This window comes from Ranitomeya variabilis, chromosome 4 (assembly GCF_051348905.1).
Source record: "Ranitomeya variabilis isolate aRanVar5 chromosome 4, aRanVar5.hap1, whole genome shotgun sequence".
Taxonomy (NCBI): domain Eukaryota; kingdom Metazoa; phylum Chordata; class Amphibia; order Anura; family Dendrobatidae; genus Ranitomeya; species Ranitomeya variabilis.
Genome location: NC_135235.1, coordinates 643,706,755 through 643,732,627, shown reverse-complemented (window position 1 = coordinate 643,732,627; position 25,873 = coordinate 643,706,755). Strand labels below are relative to the sequence as shown.

Here is a 25,873-nt window from a genome sequence, read left to right as displayed (position 1 = left end):
TGCACCAGTCACCAAGCTCCCTGAGTCCAAGAGAGCGTCCATCTGGTACCCATTAACGAGTACCTGGCACAGCTGAGATTCGGTACTGGCACTCCAGCGGATCGAATACGCTTCCGAGCGATAGCGACCCTCGCAAATCACACCAGTCGCTGCCTCACATACCCCCCTCTGTTCAAACTTGTGGGGTTGAACATTTGTCACCATACAGGGGGCCCTGTATAGGGACTCCACATTTCCCTGTGATTTTCCTGCCCGATGTTCCACTAAGAAACTGAAATTTTGCAGGGACAGGAACTATCTGGTGACCTGAGCATTCCTCCTTCAGACGAGTGGTGAATGGTCTGTTACCAAACGAAACTGATGCCCGAGCAAATAATAGTGTAGGGACTCCAGGGCCCATTTAATCGCCAAGCACTCCACCACTACGCTATAATTTTTCTCCGCCAGGGTCAGTTTCCTGCTCAGATGGGTGATTGGATGCTCATCTCTGTTCACCTCTTGCTATAGCACCACTCCTAGGCCTACCTCTGAGGCATTTGTTTGCACAATAAAAGTTTCTTTGAAGTTGGGGCTGATGAAGACTGGCTGTCTAAACAATGCCGACTTCAGGGATTGGAATGCTTCCTGCACTTGAGGATTCCACCGGACCATAACTGACTTCTTACCTTTTAACAGGTCAGTTAGTGGTGCGTATTTCCCCACAAAATTGGGTATAAACCAGCGATAGTACCCAATGATGCTGTGAAAAGCCCTCACCTGTTAGGTACTTAACGGCTTGGGCCGGGTTTTGGATGGCCTCAATCTTATTTACTTGGGGTTTTATAACCCCGACGCCAATTACATAACCTTAATACCGGGCTCCCGTGAGTCCTATCACACATTTCTTTGGGTTTGCCGTTAACCCCGCGATTCTGAGAGACTCCAGCAATACTTGTAACTGGGACAGATGGGTCTCCCAGTTGGTACTAAAGATGAATATGTCATCCAAATACGCCGATTAGTGATGAGCGAGTATACTCATTGCTCGGGTTTTCCCGAGCATGCTCGGGTGACTGCCGAGTATTTCTTAGTGTTCGGAGATTTAGTTTTGTCACCTCAGCTGAATGATTTACGGCTACTAGCCAGGCTGAGTACATGTGCCGGTTGCCTGGTTGCTAGGGAATTCCCACATGCGTTCAGCCTGTCTAGCAGCTATAAATCATTCAGCTGAGGTGACGAAAACTAAATCTCCGAGCACTTACAAATACTCGGAGATCATCCGAACGTGCTCGGGAAAACCCGAGCAACGAGCATATTTTCGATGAGGTTCTAACACTATGTCCATCAGCCTCTGGAATGTGGCCGGAACCCCATGTAACCCAAAAGGCAAGACGACATAGTGATATAGACTCTCTGGCGTTATAAAGGAGATCTTTCGCTGATTCTGTTAGCGGGGCCTGCCAGTACCCTTTGGTGAGGTTGAGATTGGTGAAGTAGTGAGCCTTTCCCAGTCTCTCAATTAGCTCCTACACTTGAGGCATTGGATAGAGGTCAAATTTTGACACCTCATTAAACTTTCTCAAGTCATTACAGAAGCGTAACGACCCATCTATTTTAGATCTTAGCACAATGGGACTTGCCCACTCACTCCGGAACTCCTTGATGACTCCCAATTGAAGCACTTGCTTCACTTCAGCCGCTATGGCATGCCTCCGGGCTTCTGGCACCCAGTACAGTTTCTTCTGTACCCTTACCTGGGGCTGGGTGAGAATATCATGTTGAATCATCGAGGTTCGCTCCGGCAGTTCTGAGAATACGTCCATATTTTGCTGCACCAAAGCTCAAGCCTCTCGTCGCTGCTGTTTTGTGAGGGCGTCATTAACTTTTACGTCACACCCGGCCGCATCCCTGCCCGGGGCCAGAGGGTTCCCCGTTGGTACCTCCAGAGTCGCCTCCATGACCAAGTTGCTCGGGATTCCTTTTCCCGAGTTGGTTCACCCTACAATTCACTTCGCCCACCTTCCCTCGTAACTCAAATGGCTCCTGCCACTTGGCCATTTACTCTCTGGAGTGGACAAGAGTACCAATACGCGGTCCCCTTCTTTAAAGGTGCTGACTGTGGCCCTTTTATTATACGTGTGGCTCTGAGTGGCGTGGGCATCCAACAGATGCTCCTTTACTATGGGCCGAACGGCAGCAATTTTATCCTGCATACTTGCCACATGCTCGATGACTCTTATGTGGAGTGGGCTCCTGTTCCCACGTCTCATTGGCTACATCCAGCAGTCTCTTCGGCTGCGTGCCATACAATAGTTCAAATGGGGAGAACCCCAATGGATGCCTGGGGTATCTCGCGGATGGCGTACATTAGATAGGGCAGTAACATGTCCCAATCCCTCCCATCCTTGGCGACCACCTTTTTGAGCATGGCCTTGAGACTTATTAAACCTCTCCACTAACCCGTCAGTTTGTGGATGGTAAATCGACATACGTAGCTGTTTAATTCGGAGCAGCTTACATAGCTCCCTGGTCACCTTAGACATAAAAGGAGATCCCTGATCTTTAAGGATCTCCTTGGGTAGCCCAAGGCAAGAAAACATGGCAAATAGTTCATGGGCTCTTAGTTTAGCCGAGGTGTGGCAGAGAGGTATTGCATCTCAGTACTGGGTGGCGTAGTCTACGGCTACTAATATGTGTTGGTGGCCCCGGGCGGATTTTACTATTGGCCCTACCAGATACATCGCAATCCACTCAAAAGGTACCTCTATAATGGGCAGAGGCACCAATGGACTCCGGTAGTTCATGGTGGGTGATGTTAGATGGCACTCCGGACACGTATTGCAGTACCTTTGGACCTCAGCGTAGACACCTGCATCTTTTTGGCCCCTAAATACCCTCCCAGCTTGTGAGTGTGAGCCATGTCGAGCACCGCCCAATGATGGGATTAGGGCACTACCAGTTGTTCTACCACCTCATTCCTGATTTTATCAACCCTGTACAGTAACTCCTGGTTGATTGTTATCTGGGGAAACTCCATCTCCGCACCCGGTTGCTGAGCCACCCCATTCACCTCGATTATTCTTTCCCGTGGCAAGCTCGAAGTGGGATCCTGGAGCTGGGTGGTCTCAAACTTACCAGGGGACACCTTCAGCTCGGGGATCGGAGGGGTCTCCTCAACTTCTTCTGCCAATACCTCTAAGGGAAACCTATCAGGGTTACACTCTGTCCCTGGGTTGGTGACCCCCACGGCAGGTATCCCTGACTCGGGATCTTCGGGTTCTGAGCCCGGAATAACATTTACCTTGGGAGGGTTAACTCTGGTCTCCCACAGGGACCAGAACAGAGGTAAGTCTCTTCACAATACAGTCCCATACGGAAGAGTCTTTACCACTCCCACCACATGTCTTATCTCTCCACACGGGGTAGAAAATGTAACCTCCATGGTTGGGTACACTCGGAGGTCCCCATGTATGCAGACCACACCCACCTTCCGTCCATTAGGACTGTCTCCAGCAACCAGGGACCCGTGCACCAGAGTCACCAAGCTCCCCAAGTCCAAGAGAGCGTGCGTCTGGTACCCATTAACAAGTACCTGGCACAGCTGAGATTCGGTACTGGCAAGGCCTGTAGTGGCAGTGCAGGCTGGCTGGGCAAACATAGACACATGGCGCGTATACCCACAGTCCATGGGTTAGGGGGCAGTAGGCAACTACATGCCCAGGCCCTTGGCATCGCCAACACTTAACAACTGCGACACGAGGGAACCTTAGGGCCGATTTAGGGTACACGGGTCATTTGTCACTCTCCTTCCGAGATATCCCCTCAGTACGGGTACGATCCATATTGGCCCCAGTGGAGGGTTGTGGGCTTCTCCCTGCCTCCTGGGTTGACGGGGCCTTACGTGACAGCCGAAGTGGAGCAGTGTCCCGTATAAAGTCCTGAGTGGCTGCATACTGCTCTATCAGTCCTACCACCTGGTCCAGAGTGCCCGGGTCCCCTTTCCCCACCCAACGCTGTATGGCTGCTGGTAGAGCTCTTACCAGCCGGTCGACCACCACCTCTACCATCTGGAATGGGATTAATGTCTCGGGCTGGAAACATTATTTAACCAGTTGCTTCAAGTCATAGGCCTGAGATTGGGCAGGGCGAGTGTCCGAAAAGGACCACTGGAACACCCGTTGTGCCCGCACATATATATTAGCCCCCAGTGTGGCAAGGATCTCACCTTTCAGCTTCCCATAGTCCAGGGCATCCTCCCGACTGAGGTCCAGGTAGTACTTCTGTGCATCTGCCGTCAGGAGGTTGGCCACCAATTCAGCCCACTGGGTAACCAGCAAGCTGTCCCACTCCGCGGTGCATTCGAAGATGGTGAGAAAGGCCTCCATGTCATCCTCAGGCACAGAACCGGACCTTGTACCGGGCTTCCGACTGGAATGTTGTCGCTGGTGGACCCGCCTCTTGTATATCCGCGATCTGCTGCATCAACAAGTTGTTTGTCTGCTGCTGTTGCTGATACTGCTGCTCCTGCTGACACCGCAGCTACAGCTGGTGCTGCTCACATTGCTGCTCCTGCAGGTATTGCTCATGTTGCCGCTGCTGAGCGAGGACCCACTGTTTCAACAGCTCCTCAGTCTTGTCCACAGGCTTGAGGTGTAGCATTGCTGGCTTAATTATTGACATGCAGCACGCTTTTGGGGTATGCCTCAGTTCACACTGCTCCACATTCTCCAACCATATGTAGAGCAGTGGTGTCCACACTGTGCAGTAATGAGGCAAGAAAGTTCAAAGAAAACGTAGGTTTTAATGTCCCACAAAAAACTTACAAACAAAAGAAATGATATCCTCTGGATCACAGCCGGGAAGCAACACAGCCCATATATGCGTCCGGTTGCTGGGGTCGACAGCACCACCGTATCACGCTGCGGGGTGCCAGGAGTTTGCCTCACTGGGCTCTTTGTTCCCTCACACGGCAGAGCTTTTGCAGAGCTGTCTGCTCTACACCACGCCAACAACCAAACCCCTTCCTGCAGGGTTTTTTTCCCCCTCAAATCGATTCTATGGCCATGGGCCACTTGTAAGATCTGGGCTGGAGAAAACGGACCGGCCCCACTACCTTCCTGCAGTCCGTTTAAAAAATAAAAGCCCATACCAGGTTTTCCTTAACAATTCCTTGGCCAAATAACTTAACCAGGTTTCATCATTACTTTTATCCTGCCTTGTGACTCACAGACGCCCTGCTGTGAACACAAGGCACTAGAGCGGACCCAATACGCTTCGGAGCGCATCCTGGGGGACACATAACGACCCTAGCAAATCACACCAGTCACTTCCTCACAGCACATAGCCTTAAGCTTCTTGTTGCAAAGCTCTGATCTCAGATCTGATTCACACACAACATTATCACAGATGGGGCTATGGAGTCTAAGGCTACTTTCACACTTGCGTCACAATGCGTCGTTATGTAGAAAAAACGCATCCTGCAAAGATGCCCGCAGGATGCGTTTTCTCTCCATAGACTTATACTAGCGACGCATTGCGACGGAGTGCCACACGTCGCATCCGTCATGCGACGGATGCGTCGTGTTTTGGCGGACCGTTGGCACAAAAAAAGTTACATGTAACCATTTTTTGTCCGTCGGTTCCGCTTTTTCCGGCCATGCGCGGCCGGAACTCCGCCCCCTCCTCCCCGCTCATCACACTGGGCAGCGGATGCGTTGTAAGACTGCATCCGCTGCCCACGTTGTGATTAATTATCACACTGTCCGTCGGTACGTTGGGCCGACGGTTTGCGACGGCCCGTACCGACGGACTAGTGTGAAAGTAGCCTAAGTCAACTATTGCTTAAAGAGATAATACGTTCCAACTTCTGGAATTATATGTATCCAAAATGCACAGAATGTAAATCTCATAGCACAAATACCGGCCCCACATACATCTACATTTTCCTGGAATGTGACCGCAGCACTGAGGGGGATAATGTCCCTCTGCGCCCAGTCATGGGGAATCTCCAGCACCTACCTCCACCTGCAGAGCCGCACACCACATATATGGCTGTTCTGTGCACACAGGACCTGTGATGAGGTCACAGGAGGGGAGGAATCAGGGGTCACATGATCAGGGGCCTCAGTGTATGCCAAACCTCCAATGCAAGGACTTTTGACTTCTATACGTTGTCTTTCAAGACCCACTGACATCGTACTCTGCATACTGCCTATATCTAAGAGGTGGTCACCAGGCCTATAAATGTCCTCCCCTGGGTGAAGAAGGAACCTTACTCCTGCTACCTTTATACTTCCGCATGGTGATCTAGATATAAATTCTGTCCCCAAACATTCCCTATATAAACGAGCTGCAGACAATCACCCAGACCGAAGGGTGGACCTCACATAGTGGACATGGAGATAGTGAATAAGAGTATATTCATTTACCCTTTCATTACATATATGTTGGTATTACTAGTGTATGTAACCGCTAGAACTGGTAGATTTGTTATAACGACACTATGTAAAGAGATGCCCAAGTTCAGGCATTATAGACAGTGAGTTATCACATCTGCAAAATATCACAGTGCTTCTCCAGTAAATATATATGATGAGATTTACAAACAAGCTTTGATTATTATTTAGACAATTTATATATCTTTGATCATTTAATATTTTTAAATTGGCTTTATAAATTTTGTTCATAAAAGCAATAACACAGAGTGCGGTCTCTGATATAGAGGTGTCTTTGTGTTAAGCTTTCTTTGTTACAGAAGGCATAGGAGGCTGGGTAGAACCAGTTTTCAAGGAATTCAACAGTTTCCATGATTTATGATCTTGTTATTCCCAACTAAAATACTTTCACCAATTCAAATATCTTCTCCCTTAGGTAATGTGAAGCCATGGCCTTTTTTGTATCTCTGTGGTTGTAATGGAGACTTGTGACTGGATATCTGAAAGCAGACAAGCCGGTACACTAACAGAGACTGGCTGTGTGCCCTTGTCTCTGATCGATTGACTCTCTGATTTGATCAAAACTTGCAAACATGTGAAACCTTTTGAGTTTCTCCTAAAGCTTTCCATACAGGTTTCCACATCATTACGTAACAGGTGTATGGAGCAGACCCATGTATGTGCGAGGTGTACAGAGCAAAGCCGTGTGTACTAGGCAGAGCCATGTATGTACCAGGTGTATGGAGTGGAGCTGTGTGTGTATGACGTGGCGGAGCAGAGCACTATGTGCACGAGGTGAGCAGAGCAGACCTGTGTGTGTGATGTGTACGGAGTGGAGCCGTTTGTGTACCAGATGTATGGAGGAAAGCCTTCTCCCATGCCTCCCCTGGATCATCCAGATGGTCATTGGTGAACTTCAAATAGGCATGAACATGTGCTGGCGTAAGCAGGGAGACCTTGCGTGCCCTGCAGGATATCAATCCATGATGGCGTAGTGTGTTACTAACAGTAATGTTTGAGACTGTGGTCCCAGCTCTCTTCATTTCATTGACCAGGTCCTCCAGTGTAGTTCTGGGCTGATTCCTGACCTTTCTCATAATCATCCTTACCCCATGAAGCAAGATCTTGCATGGAGCCCCAAACCGAGGAAGTCATTTCGTGTTTCTTCCATTTTCTAATATTTGTGAAAACAGTTGTTGCCTTCTCACCAAGCTGCTTGTCTAGTGTCATGTAACCCATCCCAGCCTTGTACAGGTCTACAACTTTGTCCCTGGTGTCCTTAGGCTTCTTTTACACTTGCTGTGGTTTTGCGGCCCCAATAGATTTCTATGGGGCCGCAAAAACAGGCCGCAATAATTCCACGGTGCGCCGTATGGCCGTGAGAGCTGCATTTACGGCCGTGAAAAAATATCGAGCCTGCTCGATTTTTTTCACGGCTTACAGACATGGCCTTCATTGAAAATCAATGGGGCCACAAAAAAACCCGGAAGGTTGTTTTTGCGGTGCACCGTGACGTCCGGTTTTGCAGACCGCCGTATTTTTTCCCCAATACTTTAGCTATAGCATTTGGAACCTGAAAAACGTTGATCCTCACGTTTCTTGCGGTCCATTATTGCAGCAGACTGTGAAAATTGCGGCGATATGGCCTGCAAAAAAGGCCCGCAATAATGGGCCGCAAAAAAAACAGTCAGTGTAAAAGAAGCCTTAGACAGCTCTTTGGTCTGGGCCGTGGTGGCGAGGTTGGTGTGTGGTTGATTGCGTGTGTGGACAGATGTCTTTTATACAGGTAACGAATTTAAACAGGTTAAATTAATAGGAGTAATGAGTGCAGAGTAGGAGGGAGTCTTAAAGAAAAACTCACAGGCCTGTGAGAACCAGAATTCTTGCTGGTTGGTAGGTGATCAAATACTTATTTTATGCAATAAAATGCAATTTAATTACTTAAAAATCATATTATGTGATTTTCTGTTTTTTTTTTTTTTTTTTTTATTTTTAGATTCTGTCTCTCACAGTTGGTATTCCTTTTCAAATAATTTTTATTGTATCTTTTGAAATTTAGTATTAACATGCAAAGATAGTCATATAATCAGCTCTCAAGGGAATAAGGGTAAGGAGAGGGAGGGAGGTAAGGGAAATGGGACTGGGAAAAGGTAAGTACAACTTTGTGGACACGCTGTCCAGACATAACAGAATTTGATAGTTATTAACAATTTTAACAGATTAACATATTTTATCCTCACAGGTATGCGGTAACCACCATCTTTTCTTTTAATGTGATAAGTTGGAGACTACCTCAACCCACTTCTTCCATTTCCTATCATATTTCTTATAGTAATTGTTTGCTATTGCGAAGTTTTCTTCATATGTTTTATGTAGGTTAATTTGGTCTATAATTTCGGTAAAGGCCGGTAAGATCGGATTTTTCCAATGGAAGGCTATAATTTGTTTAACTTCAAGACAGATATGAATTATAATAGATCTCACATTTGTGTCCGTGCTTTCCCAGTTCAATGACAACAAGGCCATTGCAGGGGTGACTATAGTGTTGTCTGTTAGTAGTTTATTGATTAATTTTATGGCCTGTCTCCATAAGGGTTTCACCCGGGGGCATGTCCAAAACACATGTAGCAAACTTCCGTGTTCTCCACATTCTCGCCAGCACAATGGAGATCCTCCTGACGGTAGATGAGAGAGGCGAACCGGAGTATAGTACCATCTTGTGATGATTTTATAGTATGCCTCTTTCAATGTCATGCAGATGTTTGAGGCGTAAGTAAAGTGGATCGCATTTTCCCACTGTTCTGGAGTGAACGTTGTATTCAGATCCCTTTCCCATTTTGTCATGTGAGATAACTTATTAAATTGTGTATCATTGTTAAACCACCGATATATTTGCTTGTTGCTCCAAAATAGATGATGTTTGGGTTTTTTAAATAATTTAATAATTGCTTCAGATATTTTTCGTTTGTTTGTGATGAAGTTTTGAGCTTGGTCCTTCAGTGCCAAATAAGGGAAAAAGGCTGAGGAGGGAATTTTAAATTTTTGTTTTACAGAGCTGAAGCTGAGAAATTTAACCCCATCGTGGATATCATTTAATTTTTTGATCCCATTGTCTCTCCATATGGGAGAGGGGTTAATATTTTGGATAAGCATGATAATCTCTATAGGGGTGTTGTGAAGAAGGATTTTCCTGTTGGATCCTCTCTTTCGTTTAGACAGTTTGTCCCAGGCGTATATAATGGGAGAAAAGATAGGGTGATGAGCGTAGGCATTACAAGGTCTGTTTAGAATATGGTCAAAAACCAATTCTTTAGGTGATTTATTATGGTTATGTGCAATTTCAAGATCAAGCCAGTTCGGAGAGTCTTCTTGCATAAACCAGTACTGGCTTTGTTTTATTAAATTCGATAAATATAAAGCAGTTATGTTTGGTAAGCCTATGCCCCCAAATTCCTTGCATTTATATAAAATGTGGGAATGCGGGCCCTTTTTTTATTCCAAATAAACAGATTAATTGTGGATTGAATACTAGTCAGGTAGGAAGTGTTGACTTTTAGGGGGAGTGTGTTGTGAACTGTGTTTCTGGGCTCCCTCTGGTGGTCACTAACGGTATTGTGTTAGGCATGTCTTGTTGCAGGCCTGAGCTCCAGCTGTGTCGTTAAGCAGCGGGTGTTCCCTATTTAAGTCTCCTCCGGACTCAGTCTCTTGCCTGGCATCGTTGTATCCAGACCTACACTCACCGGCCACTTTATTAGGTACACCATGCTAGTAACGGGTTGGACCCCCTTTTGCCTTCAGAACTGCCTCAATTCTTCGTGGCATAGATTCAACAAGGTGCTGGAAGCATTCCTCAGAGATTTTGGTCCATATTGACATGATGGCATCACACAGTTGCCGCAGATTTGTCGGCTGCACATCCCAAAGATGCTCCATACAAGGCAGGATGGATCCATGCTTTCATGTTGTTTACGCCAAATTCTGACCCTACCATCCGAATGTCGCAGCAGAAATCGAGACTCATCAGACCAAGCAACGTTTTTCCAATCTTCTACTGTCCAATTTCGATGAGCTTGTACAAATTGTAGCCTCAGTTTCCTGTTCTTAGCTGAAAGGAGTGGTACCCGGTGTGGTCTTCTGCTGCTGTAGCCCATCTGCCTCAAAGTTCGACGCACTGTGCGTTCAGAGATGCTCTTAGGCCTACCTTGGTTGTAACGGGTGGCGATTTGAGTCACTGTTGCCTTTCTATCAGCTCGAACCAGTCTGCCCATTCTCCTCTGACCTCTGGCATCAACAAGGCATTTCCGCCCACAGAACTGCCGCTCACTGGATTTTTTTTCTTTTTCGGACCATTCTCTGTAAACCCTAGAGATGGTTGTGCGTGAAAATCCCAGTAGATCAGCAGTTTCTGAAATACTCAGACCAGCCCTTCTGGCACCAACAACCATGCCACGTTCAAAGGCACTCAAATCACCTTTCTTCCCCATACTGATGCTCGGTTTGAACTGCAGGAGATTGTCTTGACCATGTCTACATGCCTAAATGCACTGAGTTGCCGCCATGTGATTGGCTGATTAGAAATTAAGTGTTAACAAGAAGTTGGACAGGTGTACCTAATAAAGTGGCCGGTGAGTGTATATGGTCTCCTCCGGATTCCTTTCAGTCTGTCTCATGCAAGAAAAGCTAAGTCCGTTTTGTATAATTTGGATCGTTTGCATTTTTCAGTGTCTTTGTCCAGCTTGCTTAATATTTGATTTTCTGGCTCGCTGGAAGCTCTAGGGGGCTGATATTCTCCCTCCGCACCGTCAGTCGGTATGGGGGTTCTTGAATGTTCAGCGTGGATGTTTTTGTAGGGTTTTCTGCTGACCGCATAGTCCACTATCTATTTTCTGTCTATCTAGACTAGTGGGCCTCACTTTGCTGAATCTAGTTCATCTCTACGTTTGTGTTTTCCTCTTGCCTCACCGTTATTATTTGTTGGGGGCTTTCTATATCTTTGGGGTTCAATTTCTCTGGAGGCAAGTGAGGTCTTATTTTCCCTCTAGGGGTAGTCAGTTCTCCGGCTGGCTCGAGACGTCTAGAACCAACGTAGGCACGTTCACCGGCTGCTTCTAGTTGTGTGTGTTAGGATCAGGTATGCGGTTAGCCCAGTTTCTACCTCCCTAGAGCAGTATTTATGTTTTTGCTATCTTGCCGGAATATCAGAGATCCTCTACCACTGGGATCATAACAGTATGCCAGGCCAAAAGAAAATGTTTATTGCATCGCAGAAGCGGGATTAAAAAGAAGTTGAGTTTGTTTTTTTTTGTTGCTGCAGTTTGCCTAGCTTCTTCCATCCCCTTTTTCTCTGAGTGGCTGGAACTCTGCTGCAGATATGAATGTCCAGACTCTGACTTCTAGTATGGATCAGCTTGCTGCTAGGGTGCAAAGCATTCAGGATTTTGTTATCCATAGCCCTATGTCTGAACCAAAAATACCTATTCCTGAGCCGTTTTTTGGAGATAGATCCAAGTTCCTGAATTTTAGGAATAATTGCAAATTGTTTGTCTCTGAAACCTCGTTCCTCTGGTGATTCCGCTCAGCAAGTTAAGATTGTTATTTCCTTCTTGTGCGGCGACCCTCAAGATTGGGCCTTCTCTCTGGCGCCAGGAGATCCTGCATTGGTGAATGTTGATGCGTTTTTCCTGGCACTTGGTTTGCTTTATGAGGAGCCTAATCTTGAAAATCAGGCTGAAAAGATGTTGCTGGCTATCTCTCAGGGTCAGGACGAAGCTGAGGTATATTGTCAAAAATTTCGGAAATGGTCCGTGCTTACTCAATGGAATGAGTGTGCACTGGCCGCAAATTTCAGAAATGGTCTTTCTGAAGCCATTAAAGATGTGATGGTGGGGTTTCCTATCCCTACAGGTCTGAATGATTCAATGGCTCTGGCCATTCAAATTGATCGACGTTTGCGGGAGCGCAAATCTGTTAATCCTTTGGCGGTGCTGTCTGAACGGTCACCTGATTCTATGCAATGTGACAGAATTTTGACCAGAGCCGAGCGACAAAATCATAGACGTCAAAATGGGTTGTGTTTCTACTGTGGTGATTCAACACATGTTATCTCAGCATGCTCTAAACGCTTAAAAAAAATTGTTAATCCTGTCGCCATTGGTACTTTTCAGCCTAAGTTTATTTTGTCTGTGACTTTAATTTGTTCATTATCTTCTTACTCAGTTATGGCTTTTGTGGATTCTGGTGCTGCTTTAAGTCTGATGGATTTGTCGTTTGCCAAGCGCTGCGGTTTTGTCCTGGAGCCTTTGGAAAATCCTATTCCTCTTAGAGGAATTGATTCTACGCCATTGGCAGAGAATAAACCTCAGTATTGGACGCAAGTGACCATGTGCATGACTCCTGTACATCAGGAGGTGATTTGTTTTCTGGTACTGCATAAAATGCATGATGTTGTCGTTTTGGGTCTGCCATGGTTACAGGCCCATAATCCAGTTTTAGATTGGAAAGCTATGACTGTGTCTAGTTGGGGGTGTCAGGGGATTCATGGCGATTCTCCATTGGTATCTATTGCTTCTTCTACTCCTTCTGAGATCCCTGAGTTTTTGTCAGACTTTCAGGATGTATTTAATGAGGCCAGGTCCAGTGCCCTTCCTCCTCATAGGGACTGTGATTGTGCTATAGATTTGATTCCTTGTAGTAAGTTTCTTAAGGGACGACTCTTTAATTTATCTGTGCCAGAGCATGCCGCGATGCGGAGTTATATAAAGGAGTCTTTGGAGAAGGGACATATTCGCCCATCCTCTTCTCCTCTTGGTGCAGGATTCTTTTTTGTGGGCAAGAAAGACGGGTCTTTGAGACCTTGTATAGATTATCGTCTTCTGAATAAGATCACGGTTAAATTTCAGTATCCTTTGCCATTGTTGTCTGATTTGTTTGCTCGGATTAAGGGATCCAGTTGGTTCACCAAGATAGATCTTCGTGGTGCGTATAACCTTGTGCGCATAAAGCAGGGAGATGAATGGAAAATGGCATTTAATACGCCCGAGGGTCATTTTGAGTACCTGGTGATGCCTTTTGGATTATCGAATGCCCCTTCTGTGTTTCAGTCCTTCATGCATGACATCTTCCGGAAATATCTGGATAAATTTATGATTATTTATCTGGATGATATTTTGGTTTTTTCTGATGATTGGGAGTCCTATGTGAACCAGGTCAGGATGGTGTTTCAGGTTCTGCGGGAGAATGCTCTATTTGTGAAGTGCTCAAAATGTATCTTTGGGGTACAGAAGGTTTCTTTTTTGGGTTTTATTTTTTCCCCTTCTACTGTGGAGATGGACCCAGTCAAGGTCCGTGCCATTCATGACTGGACTCAGCCCACGTCTGTTAAGAGCCTGCAGAAGTTCTTGGGCTTTGCTAATTTTTACCGTCGTTTTATCGCTAATTTTTCCAGCTTGGTTAAACCTTTGACGGATATGACCAAGAAGGGTTTTGATGTTGCTAATTGGTCTCCTGCGGCCGTGGAGGCCTTTCAGGAGCTGAAGCGTCGGTTTACTTCAGCGCCAGTCTTGTGCCAGCCGGATGTCTCTCTTCCCTTCCAGGTTGAAGTTGATGCTTCTGAGATTGGTGCAGGGGCTGTTTTGTCGCAAAAAAGTTCTGATGGCTCCGTGATGAAGCCATGCGCCTTCTTTTCAAGAAAATTTTCACCTGCTGAGCGGAACTATGATGTTGGTAATCGGGAGTTGTTGGCTATGAAGTGGGCATTTGAGGAGTGGCGACATTGGCTCGAGGGAGCTAGACATCGTGTGGTGGTCTTGACTGATCATAAAAATCTGATTTACCTCGAGTCTGCCAAGCGCCTGAATCCTAGACAGGCTCGTTGGTCGTTGTTTTTCTCCCATTTTGACTTTGTGGTCTCGTACCTGCCTGGTTCGAAGAACGTGAAGGCTGATGCACTTTCTAGGAGTTTTGTGCCTGACTCTCCGGGAGTCTCGGAGCCGGCTGGTATTCTCAGAGAGGGAGTGATTTTGTCTGCCATTTCCCCAGATTTGCGACGAGTGCTGCAGAAATTTCAGGCTGATAGGCCTGATCGTTGCCCACCAGAGAGACTGTCCCTGACAGATGGACCAGCAGAGTTATTTCTGAGGTTCATTCTTCAGTGTTGGCGGGACATCCTGGGATTTTCGGTACCAGAGATTTGGTGGCTAGGTCCTTTTGGTGGCCTTCCTTGTCGCGGGATGTGCGTTCTTTTGTGCAGTCCTGTGGGATTTGTGCTCGGGCTAAGCCTTGCTGTTCTCGTGCCAGCGGGTTACTTTTGCCCTTGCCTATCCCGAAGAGGCCTTGGACGCACATTTCCATGGATTTCATTTCGGATCTTCCGGTATCTCGGAAGATGTCTGTCACCTGGGTGGTGTGCGATCGTTTTTCTAAAATGGTCCATTTGGTGCCCTTGCCTAAGTTGCCTTCCTCCTCTGATTTGGTCCCTTTGTTCTTTCAGAATGTGGTTCGTTTGCACGGCATCCCTGAGAATATTGTGTCTGACAGAGGATCCCAGTTTGTGTCCAGATTCTGGCGATCCTTTTGTGCTAAGATGGGTATTGATTTGTCTTTTTCGTCGGCTTTTCATCCTCAGACTAATCGCCAGACCGAGCGAACTAATCAGACGTTGGAGACTTATTTGAGATGTTTTGTTTCTGCTGATCAGGACGACTGGGTTACCTTTTTGCCACTGGCCGAGTTTGCCCTTAATAATCGGGCTAGTTCTGCCACTTTGGTTTCACCCTTTTTCTGCAACTCTGGTTTTCATCCTCGTTTCTCCTCGGGCCAGGTTGAACCTTCTGACTGTCCTGGGGTTGATTCTGTGGTGGATAGGTTGCAGCGGATTTGGAACCATGTGGTGGACAATTTGAAATTGTCACAAGACAAGGCCCAGCGTTTTGCCAACCGCCGCCGCGGTGTGGGTCCCCGACTTCGTGTTGGGGATTTGGTTTGGTTGTCTTCTCGGCATGTTCCTTTGAAAGTCTCCTCTCCTAAGTTCAAGCCTCGCTTTATCAGTCCTTATAAGATTTTGGAAATCCTTAACCCGGTGTCTTTTCGCTTGGACCTTCCAGCGTCATTTGCTATTCATAATGTGTTCCATAGGTCCTTGTTGCGGCGGTACGTGGTGCCTATGGTTCCTGCTGTTGAGCCTCCTGCCCCGGTTTTGGTTGAGGGCGAGTTGGAGTATGTGGTGGAGAAGATTCTGGATTCTCGTATCTCTAGACGGAAACTCCAGTATTTAGTTAAGTGGAAAGGCTATGGTCAGGAGGATAATTCCTGGGTTGTCGCCTCTGATGTTCATGCGGCTGATTTGGTTCATGCCTTTCACGCTGCTCATCCTGATCGCCCTGGGGGTCTTGGTGAGGGTTCGGTGACCCCTCCTCAAGGGGGAGGTACTGTTGTGAACTGTGTTTCTGGGCTCCCTCTGGTGGTCACTAACGGTATTGTGTTAGGCATGTCTTGTTGCAGGCCTGAGCTCCAGCTGTGTCGTTAAGCAGCGGGTGTTCCCTATTTAAGTCTCCTCCGGACTCAGTCTCTTGCCTGGCATCGTTGTATCCAGACCTATATGGTCTCCTCCGGATTCCTTTCAGTCTGTCTCATGCAAGAAAAGCTAAGTCCGTTTTGTATAATTTGGATCGTTTGCATTTTTCAGTGTCTTTGTCCAGCTTGCTTAATATTTGATTTTCTGGCTCGCTGGAAGCTCTAGGGGGCTGATATTCTCCCTCCGCACCGTCAGTCGGTGTGGGGGTTCTTGAATGTTCAGCGTGGATGTTTTTGTAGGGTTTTCTGCTGACCGCATAGTCCACTATCTATTTTCTGTCTATCTAGACTAGTGGGCCTCACTTTGCTGAATCTAGTTCATCTCTACGTTTGTGTTTTCCTCTTGCCTCACCGTTATTATTTGTTGGGGGCTTTCTATATCTTTGGGGTTCAATTTCTCTGGAGGCAAGTGAGGTCTTATTTTCCCTCTAGGGGTAGTCAGTTCTCCGGCTGGCTCGAGACGTCTAGAACCAACGTAGGCACGTTCACCGGCTGCTTCTAGTTGTGTGTGTTAGGATCAGGTATGCGGTTAGCCCAGTTTCCACCTCCCTAGAGCAGTATTTATGTTTTTGATATCTTGCCGGAATATCAGAGATCCTCTACCACTGGGATCATAACAGGAGTGTTCTCAATATATAAGAAATTTTTGGGACGATAAAAGTTTTTATTGCCAATACCTTGCCCCACCATGAGAGATCTTTGGTGCCGAGGAAATTTAGGTCCTTGTTTATAGTCTCCAAGAGTTTGTCCAGATTTTTCTTCATTATTGTGTCTAAGTTTTTTGAGATGATTGTACCTAGATAGTCTAAGTCTCCTTCTGACCAACTTAATGAAGCTATGTCCTCAATTTTCTTTGTTTCTGATTCCGTCAAGTAAAATGGCAATATTTTTGATTTATTTTCATTTATCTTGAAGAAGGTAATATTTGAAAAAATTTGAAGGGTTTTTTGTAGCTCAGAAATTGACTCATAGGGATCCGTCAGGGTAAACATCAGGTCGTCAGCAAAAAGCCCGATCTTGTAATGACGTGTTCGCGTTTGTAAACCTTTTGTTATTATTTTGCCTAATTGATTGCGCCAGTGGTTCCATTGATAAAATGAAAAGAAGGGGAGATAAGGGGCAACCTTGTCTTGTACCATTTGAAATATCAAATGGTGTAGAAGAATAATTGTTTACATAAATTTTAGCTTTTGGCCTTGAATAGAGTGCCATGACGCTGTTGATATATTTTTCGTTACACCTAAATTTCCATAAAACTGATGTTAAGTAAAGCCAGTTTAGTCGGTCAAAAGCCTTTTCGGCGTCTAGAGTTATAATTACCGTTGGCACTTTAGAGGAATGAATCAATTTGATTGAGTTAATAAGTCTTCTAGTGTCATCTGGCGCTTGACGACCCATAATAAAACCCATCTGGTCCCCATGAATCAATGACGGCAAATAGGATTTGAGCCTATTTGCTATTAGCTTGGAGTAAATCTTCAGATCTGTATTAATTAGGGAAATTGGCCTGTAATTTTTAACAAGGGTTAAGTCGGAATTGTGTTTGGGGATCAAAATAATTGTCGATTCTAACATTTCTGCTGGGAAATTACCTGAGGAACTAGCTATATTAAAAAGATTTTGTAGATGTGGGGAGAGTAATTTAGTGAAAGTTTTATAATATTCGTTTCCGAAACCATCCGGGCCTGGCGATTTAAAGTCCTTGAGTTGGAGGATAGTTTTTTCGATTTCTTCTTGGGAGAATGGGGAAGTTAGGTTTTCTAAATCGTCGTGGGTCAATTTTGGAAGGTCAATTGAGGTCAGAAATTTTTCGATGTCAGAAATATTGGGATGTGGGGTGGAAGGTTGGGAATGTAAATTATACAATTTGCTGTAATAATCTGCGAAGGAGTTGGCTATATCTTGGGGATGAGATACTGTTGTACCATTTTGAGTTTGTATTTTGGTGATCCTGTTTACTTGTCTTATTTTTTTCATTCTATTAGTCATGTATCGCGTTGGCTTATTAATTGAGGAATACTGCTTCATTTTGGAAATTTTGACCATGGTGTGGTATGATGAAAATATGATTTTCTTGAGCTCCTGCCTGAGTTTTAGTAGCTCTGTTTTAATTTGAGTAGATGGAGGGTTTGAATTTAGTTGTTCGCTTTCTTTATCTTTTATTTTATTTTGAATATCCTCAATCTGGATCCTAAACATTCTTTTCCTTTTTGCAGAGATTTGGATCACGATGCCCCTTATGACCGCTTTATGGGCGCACCAATGGGTGAATGGGGTTGTTTCAGTAGGTGAATTTTCTGTGAAATAATTTGTTAATGATTTTTCTATTATTGATCTGTGATCAGGGTTGTGTAATAGATTAGCGTCACATTTCCATAGTGGAATTTTATTAATCGTGTGGCCAATTTGAATTTCCGCTGAAACTGGGGAGTGATCCGAGGTTTTCCTTTCTATAGTAATTCTATGGATTTTGGGGAGCGTAAAGATATCTGATAAGATTAAGTCAATTCTTGACGCTGATTGATGAGGGTCAGAGAAATGGGAGAATTCAATTGAAGTGGTGTTTAGGCACCGAAAGATGTCAAATAATTCATTTTGATGTATCCAATTGTCTAAAGTGTGTGGTCTGTATCTATTTGGGTTGGAGGAATCCATATTTGCATTCGGAACCATATTAAAGTCTCCTAACCAAATCATGGCACCTCTCTTGACTGACATGACTTTTTTATTTACTTTGTTCAGGAAACCTATTTGACCCGTGTTGGGGGCGTAGATATTAACAATTGTGCAAATCTGGTTATTCAGAGAACAAACAAGAATATGAAATCTCCCTTTAACATCTTTGATCTCCTCCAGAAATTCAAATGAGATAGTTCCTTTGATGATGGTGACCACGCCGGCTTTCTTTTTTGTGTTGTCAGACTTGTAGATATATGGGAAGTTTTTATGCGAAAATTTTGGGTTATCTGTGTGTTTGAATTTGGATTCCTGTATACAAATTATTTCGGCATGGCTTTTAATTAGTTCTCTCCAAAGGGTGTGTCTTTTGTGTGGGCTATTTAAACCTCTTACGTTGTAAGATAATAATTTTAGACTCATTGTGTACAAGCAAACCTGTGAGGATTAACAAACCTATAAACGTTAAATAAGAGTAAGAACAATAAACAATAAACTGGAATGCCCACTTGAAGGGGTTCACTTCAGTGAGCCTGACTTCACCTGTTGGGGGGAAAAAGTCCGTGTTACTCGCTCCTGAGCAACATCCTCTTTGTTGATGAACATAAACTCAATATATTAAATACATAAACTCGTTACTAGCAATAACAAATTAATAGAATAGTTAGACATCCTAGGGTAAGGTATTGCATTGTACCCGGGTGTTTTCCCATTTAGATCACTCAATATAAATATATCAAAACCATTTCATGTCTTGCTGTTAGAATCAGGGTGAACTTTGTGTCGTGAATATAATGGGATATTGATGGATTTTAAGAAGTCCCTGCCTTCCTCTGGGGAGTTTAGGGCGATAACATTGCCTCTGTAATTTACTAGTAATTTTAGCGGGAATCCCCACTTATAAGAGATCTCATTGTCTCTGAGAGGTATGGTGATATTCTGGAAAGCTTTCCTCCCTTCGATCGTATCTCTGGAGAGATCGGCATATAATTTGAGTTTTTCGAATGGCTCAGGGAAGTTTTTATTTTCTTTAAAGTAATTTTGAATTTTTTCTTTTGTTTTGAAAAAATGGATTCTCATTAACGTGTCTCTAGGTAGATCTTTAGGAATAGTGGGTGGTTTTTGCAACCTGTGGATTCTATTTCTAGTTCTTGATCAGTCAGGGTAGGGATTATTTTTCTGAATAACTTCTTGGTGTACTCTTCCAATTTATTTGGGCCTATATTCTCAGGAATCCAGATCTGCTACCTTAAGCTTTAGCTTATGCATCTCTCTGATGATGTCGTTATTTACTTTTGATATATTATCTGGCCTCTCCTCTATCTTTTTAATTCTATCTTCAAATTTGTCCATCCTATTGCTGAGGAGGGATAATGATTCTTTGAACATTTTATTTTGCTTATCAAACCTTTCGTTCATGCTGTTTTCAAACTTATCCATTTTTTCTGTCAAATTAGACAGAAGTTTCCCAACAGAATTCATATCAAACCCTTGAGTATCGTCGGGGTTTGGATTACTTTTTTTTGGTTTTGGCTTGGCGGGGCTTGTATTAGGAGAGAAGATCTCTGAGACCTCGTCAGATGAATCATTAGGAGTGGCGTATTTCGCTCCTATAGCCCCTGGAGTTTTCCTCTTTAAAGATGTAGATGAGTCCATCTCTACAAAAGTGTTTGGGAGGTTCTTTTTTACTCTGTTTGAATTGAAGAGTTTATCATAGTCTAATTCCTCATAGTCTTTTAAAGGAGACCTGGATCTATTGGGACTTATTGTGGTTATTAAATCCTTTGATGGATTGCGCCCAGACCCTTTGTACCTTTGGGGTTTTTGAGGTATAGATGAGGCCATGTTTAAGAATTGGGGTTTAGACGAGTTCTTGCTCATTGTTATCCCCAAGCAATAGCCTGATTTGCAGAGAGTGTCTACTAGGACGGTCTCAGAATAAAGATTAAAGATTTTCCACAAATAGTAGCCCCAAGCAAAGCTGGAATTGTAGACAATGTCCTCTATGTTGATCTCAGGATAATCCTGGTGAGGCTAGCCCTGTGAAATAAAAAATCCCCACAAAGTGGTCTCAAGCTGCAAAAGGGGAGCAACTATGGAACTACCCCTGTGAGTGTGGTAATAGCAATCATCCGAATATAAACAAGCAATTAGCTGTGTCAACAGGTGGCGTATATAGTTTCACAGTAATTACAGAAGAATATGCTTAGATAATACCTAGCAACTGAGAATTAAAAAGTGCAGATTAATCACTGGGGCATACAAATAGATTTTTCCTAACAGAGCATGCTTATATAACACTTTGTGTTTGTTAGTTAAAGTGTGCAGGTTAATTGCCCAAAACAAACAAATATCTTTCAAGAACTGATTGTTCTCCTAGAGACATGTGCTAATAAGGAAGGAACCAGGGAAGAAATAAAACTCTCCAAATAATATGACTGGATTTAGGACTTCCCAGTCAGCTTCACTAAAATAGCCAGTTACCTGGATTAGATCCTGCCAGAGACTGATATAGTAGGCTATAGCTCTTTTGCTTTGTGAGCCCTGCAGGGCTCCTAGCTATTTCAACAGCAGTTTATGCTGCACCGGAGTCTTCCTGTCACTCCTGCAGAGATGGCTGTCTGTGTGGTTCCACCATTGTCCTGCACGGGAGCCGTCGGTCGTCGCGGTCTTCCTCACTGGACCGTTGGTGTATTTTCGTTCCCAGCAGGGGGGCGGAACTTACCGCTGTTTGAGTCTGGTGGTGCTTGGATCCGGAGCCTGCGATGTGTTGACCAGCGCAGATCTTCTTCCTTGCTGTCGCTGGTGTACGCTGGTCTCTCGCGCCTTCTAATCTGTCGCCGTCCACCAATAAAATGGCGGCCGTCTTTTCCCGCCTTTTGTTCCAAGGTCCGGGGGAGTGTCAGCGTCGGCTTCTGTGTGGAGCTGATATCACGTCACTGCGGGTCTTCCCCCGATGCTTCTGGATCGCTTTCTTCTGCCTCCGTCTTTCAATCTGGGGAGGCTTAGCACTTTATGCTAATGAGCACAGGGCGGTATATCCCCAGGCAATAGGGGAGGGAGCAGCAGCCGTGCAGAGACCGCTCCACAGTGTGTGCCTGTAGCTGTCACTTCCCTCCTCCTCACTACCAAAGCCAGAGAGGGAGTTTATAATAAAATCTGATGTTTTTTTTACCTCAGGTCCTTTGGCTTATTAGCTGAGCCGCTTGTTAGAAAGTATTAGCTTCCTGAGGCTGGATTACCTCAAACCTGTAGTTTGAAGGCCCAAACTTTCCTAGGGCTGATTTCTAAAATTTATGTGGTAAAATTAAAATAATTTTCGGATCATAGTGACCCAGATGAGGCACTGGATAAGATCCAACTAAAGATTTGACAATAAAAACGTTTTTTAGGCGATTTTAGTTGATTATAGAGGATTTCCCTCAGGAGCTCCAGCACCGCACAACCTACGCCATAGCAGTCCAGGCCACGCCCCCCCACAGTTGGTATTCCTATGATAAAAATTACAGACATCTCCATCCTTTGTGTTTTGGGAAAACTTGCAAAATCGTCAGTGTATCAAATTCTTATTTTCCTTACTGTAAATGGTTAAATCTAAGGTTCAGCTGCTGGGATAACTAATATTCAAAATATTAATGATGTAGAAGATGGGATTGTTCAAATTCTTTTCATTTTTGAAAATGACACCAAGTATTGTGCAGTCTTTACACAATGTTCAAAAGTTACAAGCAGAAATGGCCAAGCTGAAGGTTTGGGCATCCACTTGACAGATGATATTCAATGTGTATAAATGTAAAGTTACTCATCTGGGTACTAATAATCTGCAGGCCTCATACTGTACACTTTAGAGACAAAAATATGGGAATTAGGGCAATCACATGGCAGTGACGTCATCGCAGGTCCTACAGCTATTTGCTGTGCAGCAGATCCATCCTGGTGTTCTGTGGATGTCTTTTGTTCTCTGGTATCAGCCATTACATCAGACGGCCAGAGCTTACTGCGTCTGCGCAGGACACCAGTACACAGCGCAGGCGCCGGATTTGAAACGATAACAGCGCTGAGGGGGCGGTGCCGAATGCGCAGGAAGATGTGAGTGACGGCAGAGGAGCTGGCCAAGCTGGGGAGTGAGGACCCGCCTACCTGGCTAGAGACAGGAACTGTGGCTAAGTATAAAAACGTTTTATTTGGGGTATGCTTGAACCTAAAACTAAAAGAGCCACCTTGTTAGAATGCAGCATTACTGCTGCACAAGGTGGCTCTTTTAGTTTATAACGGCTGGAGGGGGGTGACAGTGGCCCTTTAAGCCTTACATCTCCAAGAACAATGCAAAGCATTAGATGCAGTGGTGTAAAACAGGCTCCCATTGGATTTTAGAGTTGTGGACATTTCTGGAGTGTTCTCTGGGGTGACAATTTACAATTCTCCGATCCTCACAAGATCTTCTTTACTCCCCTCTTATCTCCTCTTCCCACAATGGTATACAAGATTTCTCTTGCACATCACCCCTACTCTGGAACCCTCTACCACAACACATCAGACTCTCGCCTACCATCAAAACCTTCAAAAAGAACCTGAAGACCCACCTCTTCCGACAAGCCTACAACCTGCAGTGACCACCGATTGACCAAACCGCTGCATGACCAGCTCTACCCTCACCTACTGTATCCTCACCCATCCCTTGTAGATTGTGAGCCCTCACGGGCAGGGTCCTCTCTCCTCCTGTACCAGTTGTGACTTGTATTGTTCAAGATTATTATACTTGTTTTTATTATGTATACCCCTCCTTACATGTAAAGCGCCATGGAATAAATGGCGCTATAATAATAAATAATAATAATTCTCTGTCTGGCCGCCTGATAGATGAGTGTTGGTCTGGCAAATGCCAAAATATGAATTTTCACTTAATTTAAACTAAGGTTCCGAGGCCAACTCCTGAAAAAAAAACCATAGTATTATCACTCCTGCACCAAATTTAAGGTTGGCAAAGACAGGTCACAATCTTTTTACAAAAATTTTGAAACAATTTTTTACATTTTTCAACCTCCTTATTGCAAACAGATTGGTGGTGTCTTAGGACCCCACAGATTGCTCAGAAAATGCTAGGAAAGTGCACAGCTTAGGAGACTTGGACACTGAGCTTCTGGAAACCTGTTTCTCACTCTCTCAGCAATGGAAGCCTAAAACTCCTACCCCTCTCCCTCATAATGAATTTCTTGCTCTTGATGCCGCCCGCCCCCTAAAACCTGTCATCTTAGGCAATATACTTCAAGTGCGTAGTGTCAAATAGAGCCATGGTAATTTCTCTGATGTGTAATAAGAGCCGATTTGTCTTTAAAGCATTTCCCACATTCTGAACATGAAAATGGTTTCTCCCCTGTGTGAATTCTCTGATGTCTAAAAATAGTTGATTTGTCTCTAAAACATTTTCCACATTCTGAGCATGAAAATGGCTTCTCCCCCTTGTGAATTCTCAGATGTGTTTCAATACTCGATTTCTGTTTAAAACATTTCCCACATTCTGAGCATGAAAATGGTTTCCTCCCTGTGTGAGTTATCAGATGTTTAGCAAGATCAGATTTCTGAGAAAAACCATCTCCCACATACAGAACATGAAAATAACTTCTCCCCAGTGTGAGTTTTCTTATGTCTAGCAAGAGTTGATTGGTCTTTAAAACATTTCCTACATTCTGAACATGAAAATGGTTTTTCCCCTGTGTGAGTTCTCTGATGTTTAACAAGATCAAATTTCCTTGTAAAACATTTTCCACATTGGCAACAGGAAAATGGCTTCTCCCCTGTGTGAATTCTCAGATGTGTAACAAGATTTGTTTTTTGATTAAAACATTTCCCACATTCTGAACATGAAAATGGCTTCTCCCCTGTGTGACTTCTTTGATGTATAACAATATGAGATTTGTCATTAAAACATTTCCCACATTCCGAACATATATACGACTTCTTTCTTGTGTGAGTTACTTGATGTTTACTATCTGATCTGTTATCTTTATTTTGCTTGATATTCTGTGATGAGTCAGAAGATAGGAGCTGTTGAAAAGTATTGGATGATGGATCTTTGCTGTGAAGGTCTGGAAGTATTACTGGAATAATGGCATGCTCTTCATATGGATCTGGTGTGATACCACAATCATCTGCCATAACATCTGAAAATATATGTGCCTCTGATCCCCTGGTATAGTCATCTGTCAAAACAGAAACCTTATTATTATATATCACAACCTTAGAAGCATATGTATTTTAAATATTATATATTTTATGATATATACTGTATATACTCGAGTATAAGCCGAGATTTTCAGCCCACTTTTTGGGGCTGAAATTGCCCCTCTCGGCTTATACTCGAGTCATACCGGGGGTCGGCAGGGGAGGGGGAGCGGGGGCTGTCTAAAAATACTCACCTAGTCCAGGCGCGGTCCCTGCTTCTCCGGCGCCGGCAGCAGCAGCTTCTTCCTGTACTCAGCGGTCACATGGTCCCGCTCGTTACAGTAAATGAATATTCGGCTCCACCTCCCATAGGGGTGGAGCCGCCTATTCATTACTGTAATAAGCGGGACCATGTGACCGCTGAGTACAGGATGAAGCGCTGCGGCGTCGGGGAAGCAGGATCTACACAGCGGCAGGACCAGGTGAGTATACGGGGAGGGGAGCGCAGCGCTGCGCGATAGTCACCTGCTCCTCGTTCCGGGCGCCGATCTGTCTCCAGCAGTGACGCTGAGGTCAGAGGGCGCGGTGACGTGGTCAGTGCGCGCCCTCTGCTGAACGTCAGTGCTGGAGACAGATCGGCGCCCGGAACGAGGAGCAGGTGACTATTGGAAGTGCGGGGGCCTGAGCGACGGAGAGGTGAGTATGTGATTTTTTTTTTTTATCGCAGCAAATGGGGCAAGTGTCTGTATGGAGCATCTATGGGGCCATAACGTTCCTGCAGCACTATATGGGGCCATAACATTCCTGCGGCACTATATGGGGCCATAACGTTCCTGCAGCACTATATGGGGCCATAAGGTTCCTGCAGCACTATATGGGGCCATAACATTCCTGCGGCACTATATGGGGGCCATAACGTTCCTGCAGCCCTATATGGGGCCATAACGTCCCTGCAGCACTATATGGGGCCATAACGTTCCTGCAGCACTATATGGGGCCATAACGTTCCTGCAGCACTATATGGGGCCATAACATTCCTGCAGCACTATATG

At 44.8% G+C, this 25,873-nt stretch overlaps 2 protein-coding genes across 4 annotated transcripts in view; both read right to left on the bottom strand.

Annotated features, from left to right (window-relative positions):
* The window catches only part of LOC143767376 (uncharacterized), a 125,111-nt gene that overhangs the window by 33,464 nt on the left and 65,774 nt on the right, over positions 1-25,873 (bottom strand). For 2 of the 3 annotated variants that reach the window (XR_013213704.1, XM_077255669.1), the window contains exon 1: positions 5,998-6,055. The exons of the other annotated variant lie outside the window; for it this stretch is intronic. Coding sequence is in view for 1 of the 2 variants with exons in the window: in XM_077255669.1 (XP_077111784.1) it covers positions 5,998-6,024 (27 nt within the window). In the remaining variant the exon portion in view is untranslated. Of the gene's footprint in view, positions 1-5,997; positions 6,056-25,873 lie in introns of those variants that run through there. 3 annotated transcript variants of the gene reach the window in all.
* LOC143767409 (gastrula zinc finger protein XlCGF66.1-like) overlaps positions 22,094-25,873 on the bottom strand; it is a 69,369-nt gene continuing 65,589 nt past the window's right edge. Inside the window, exon 4 of the mRNA XM_077255740.1 lies at positions 22,094-24,859. Coding sequence (XP_077111855.1) covers positions 24,231-24,859 — 629 coding nt within the window. The 3' untranslated portion in view covers positions 22,094-24,230. The remainder of the gene's footprint in view (positions 24,860-25,873) is intronic.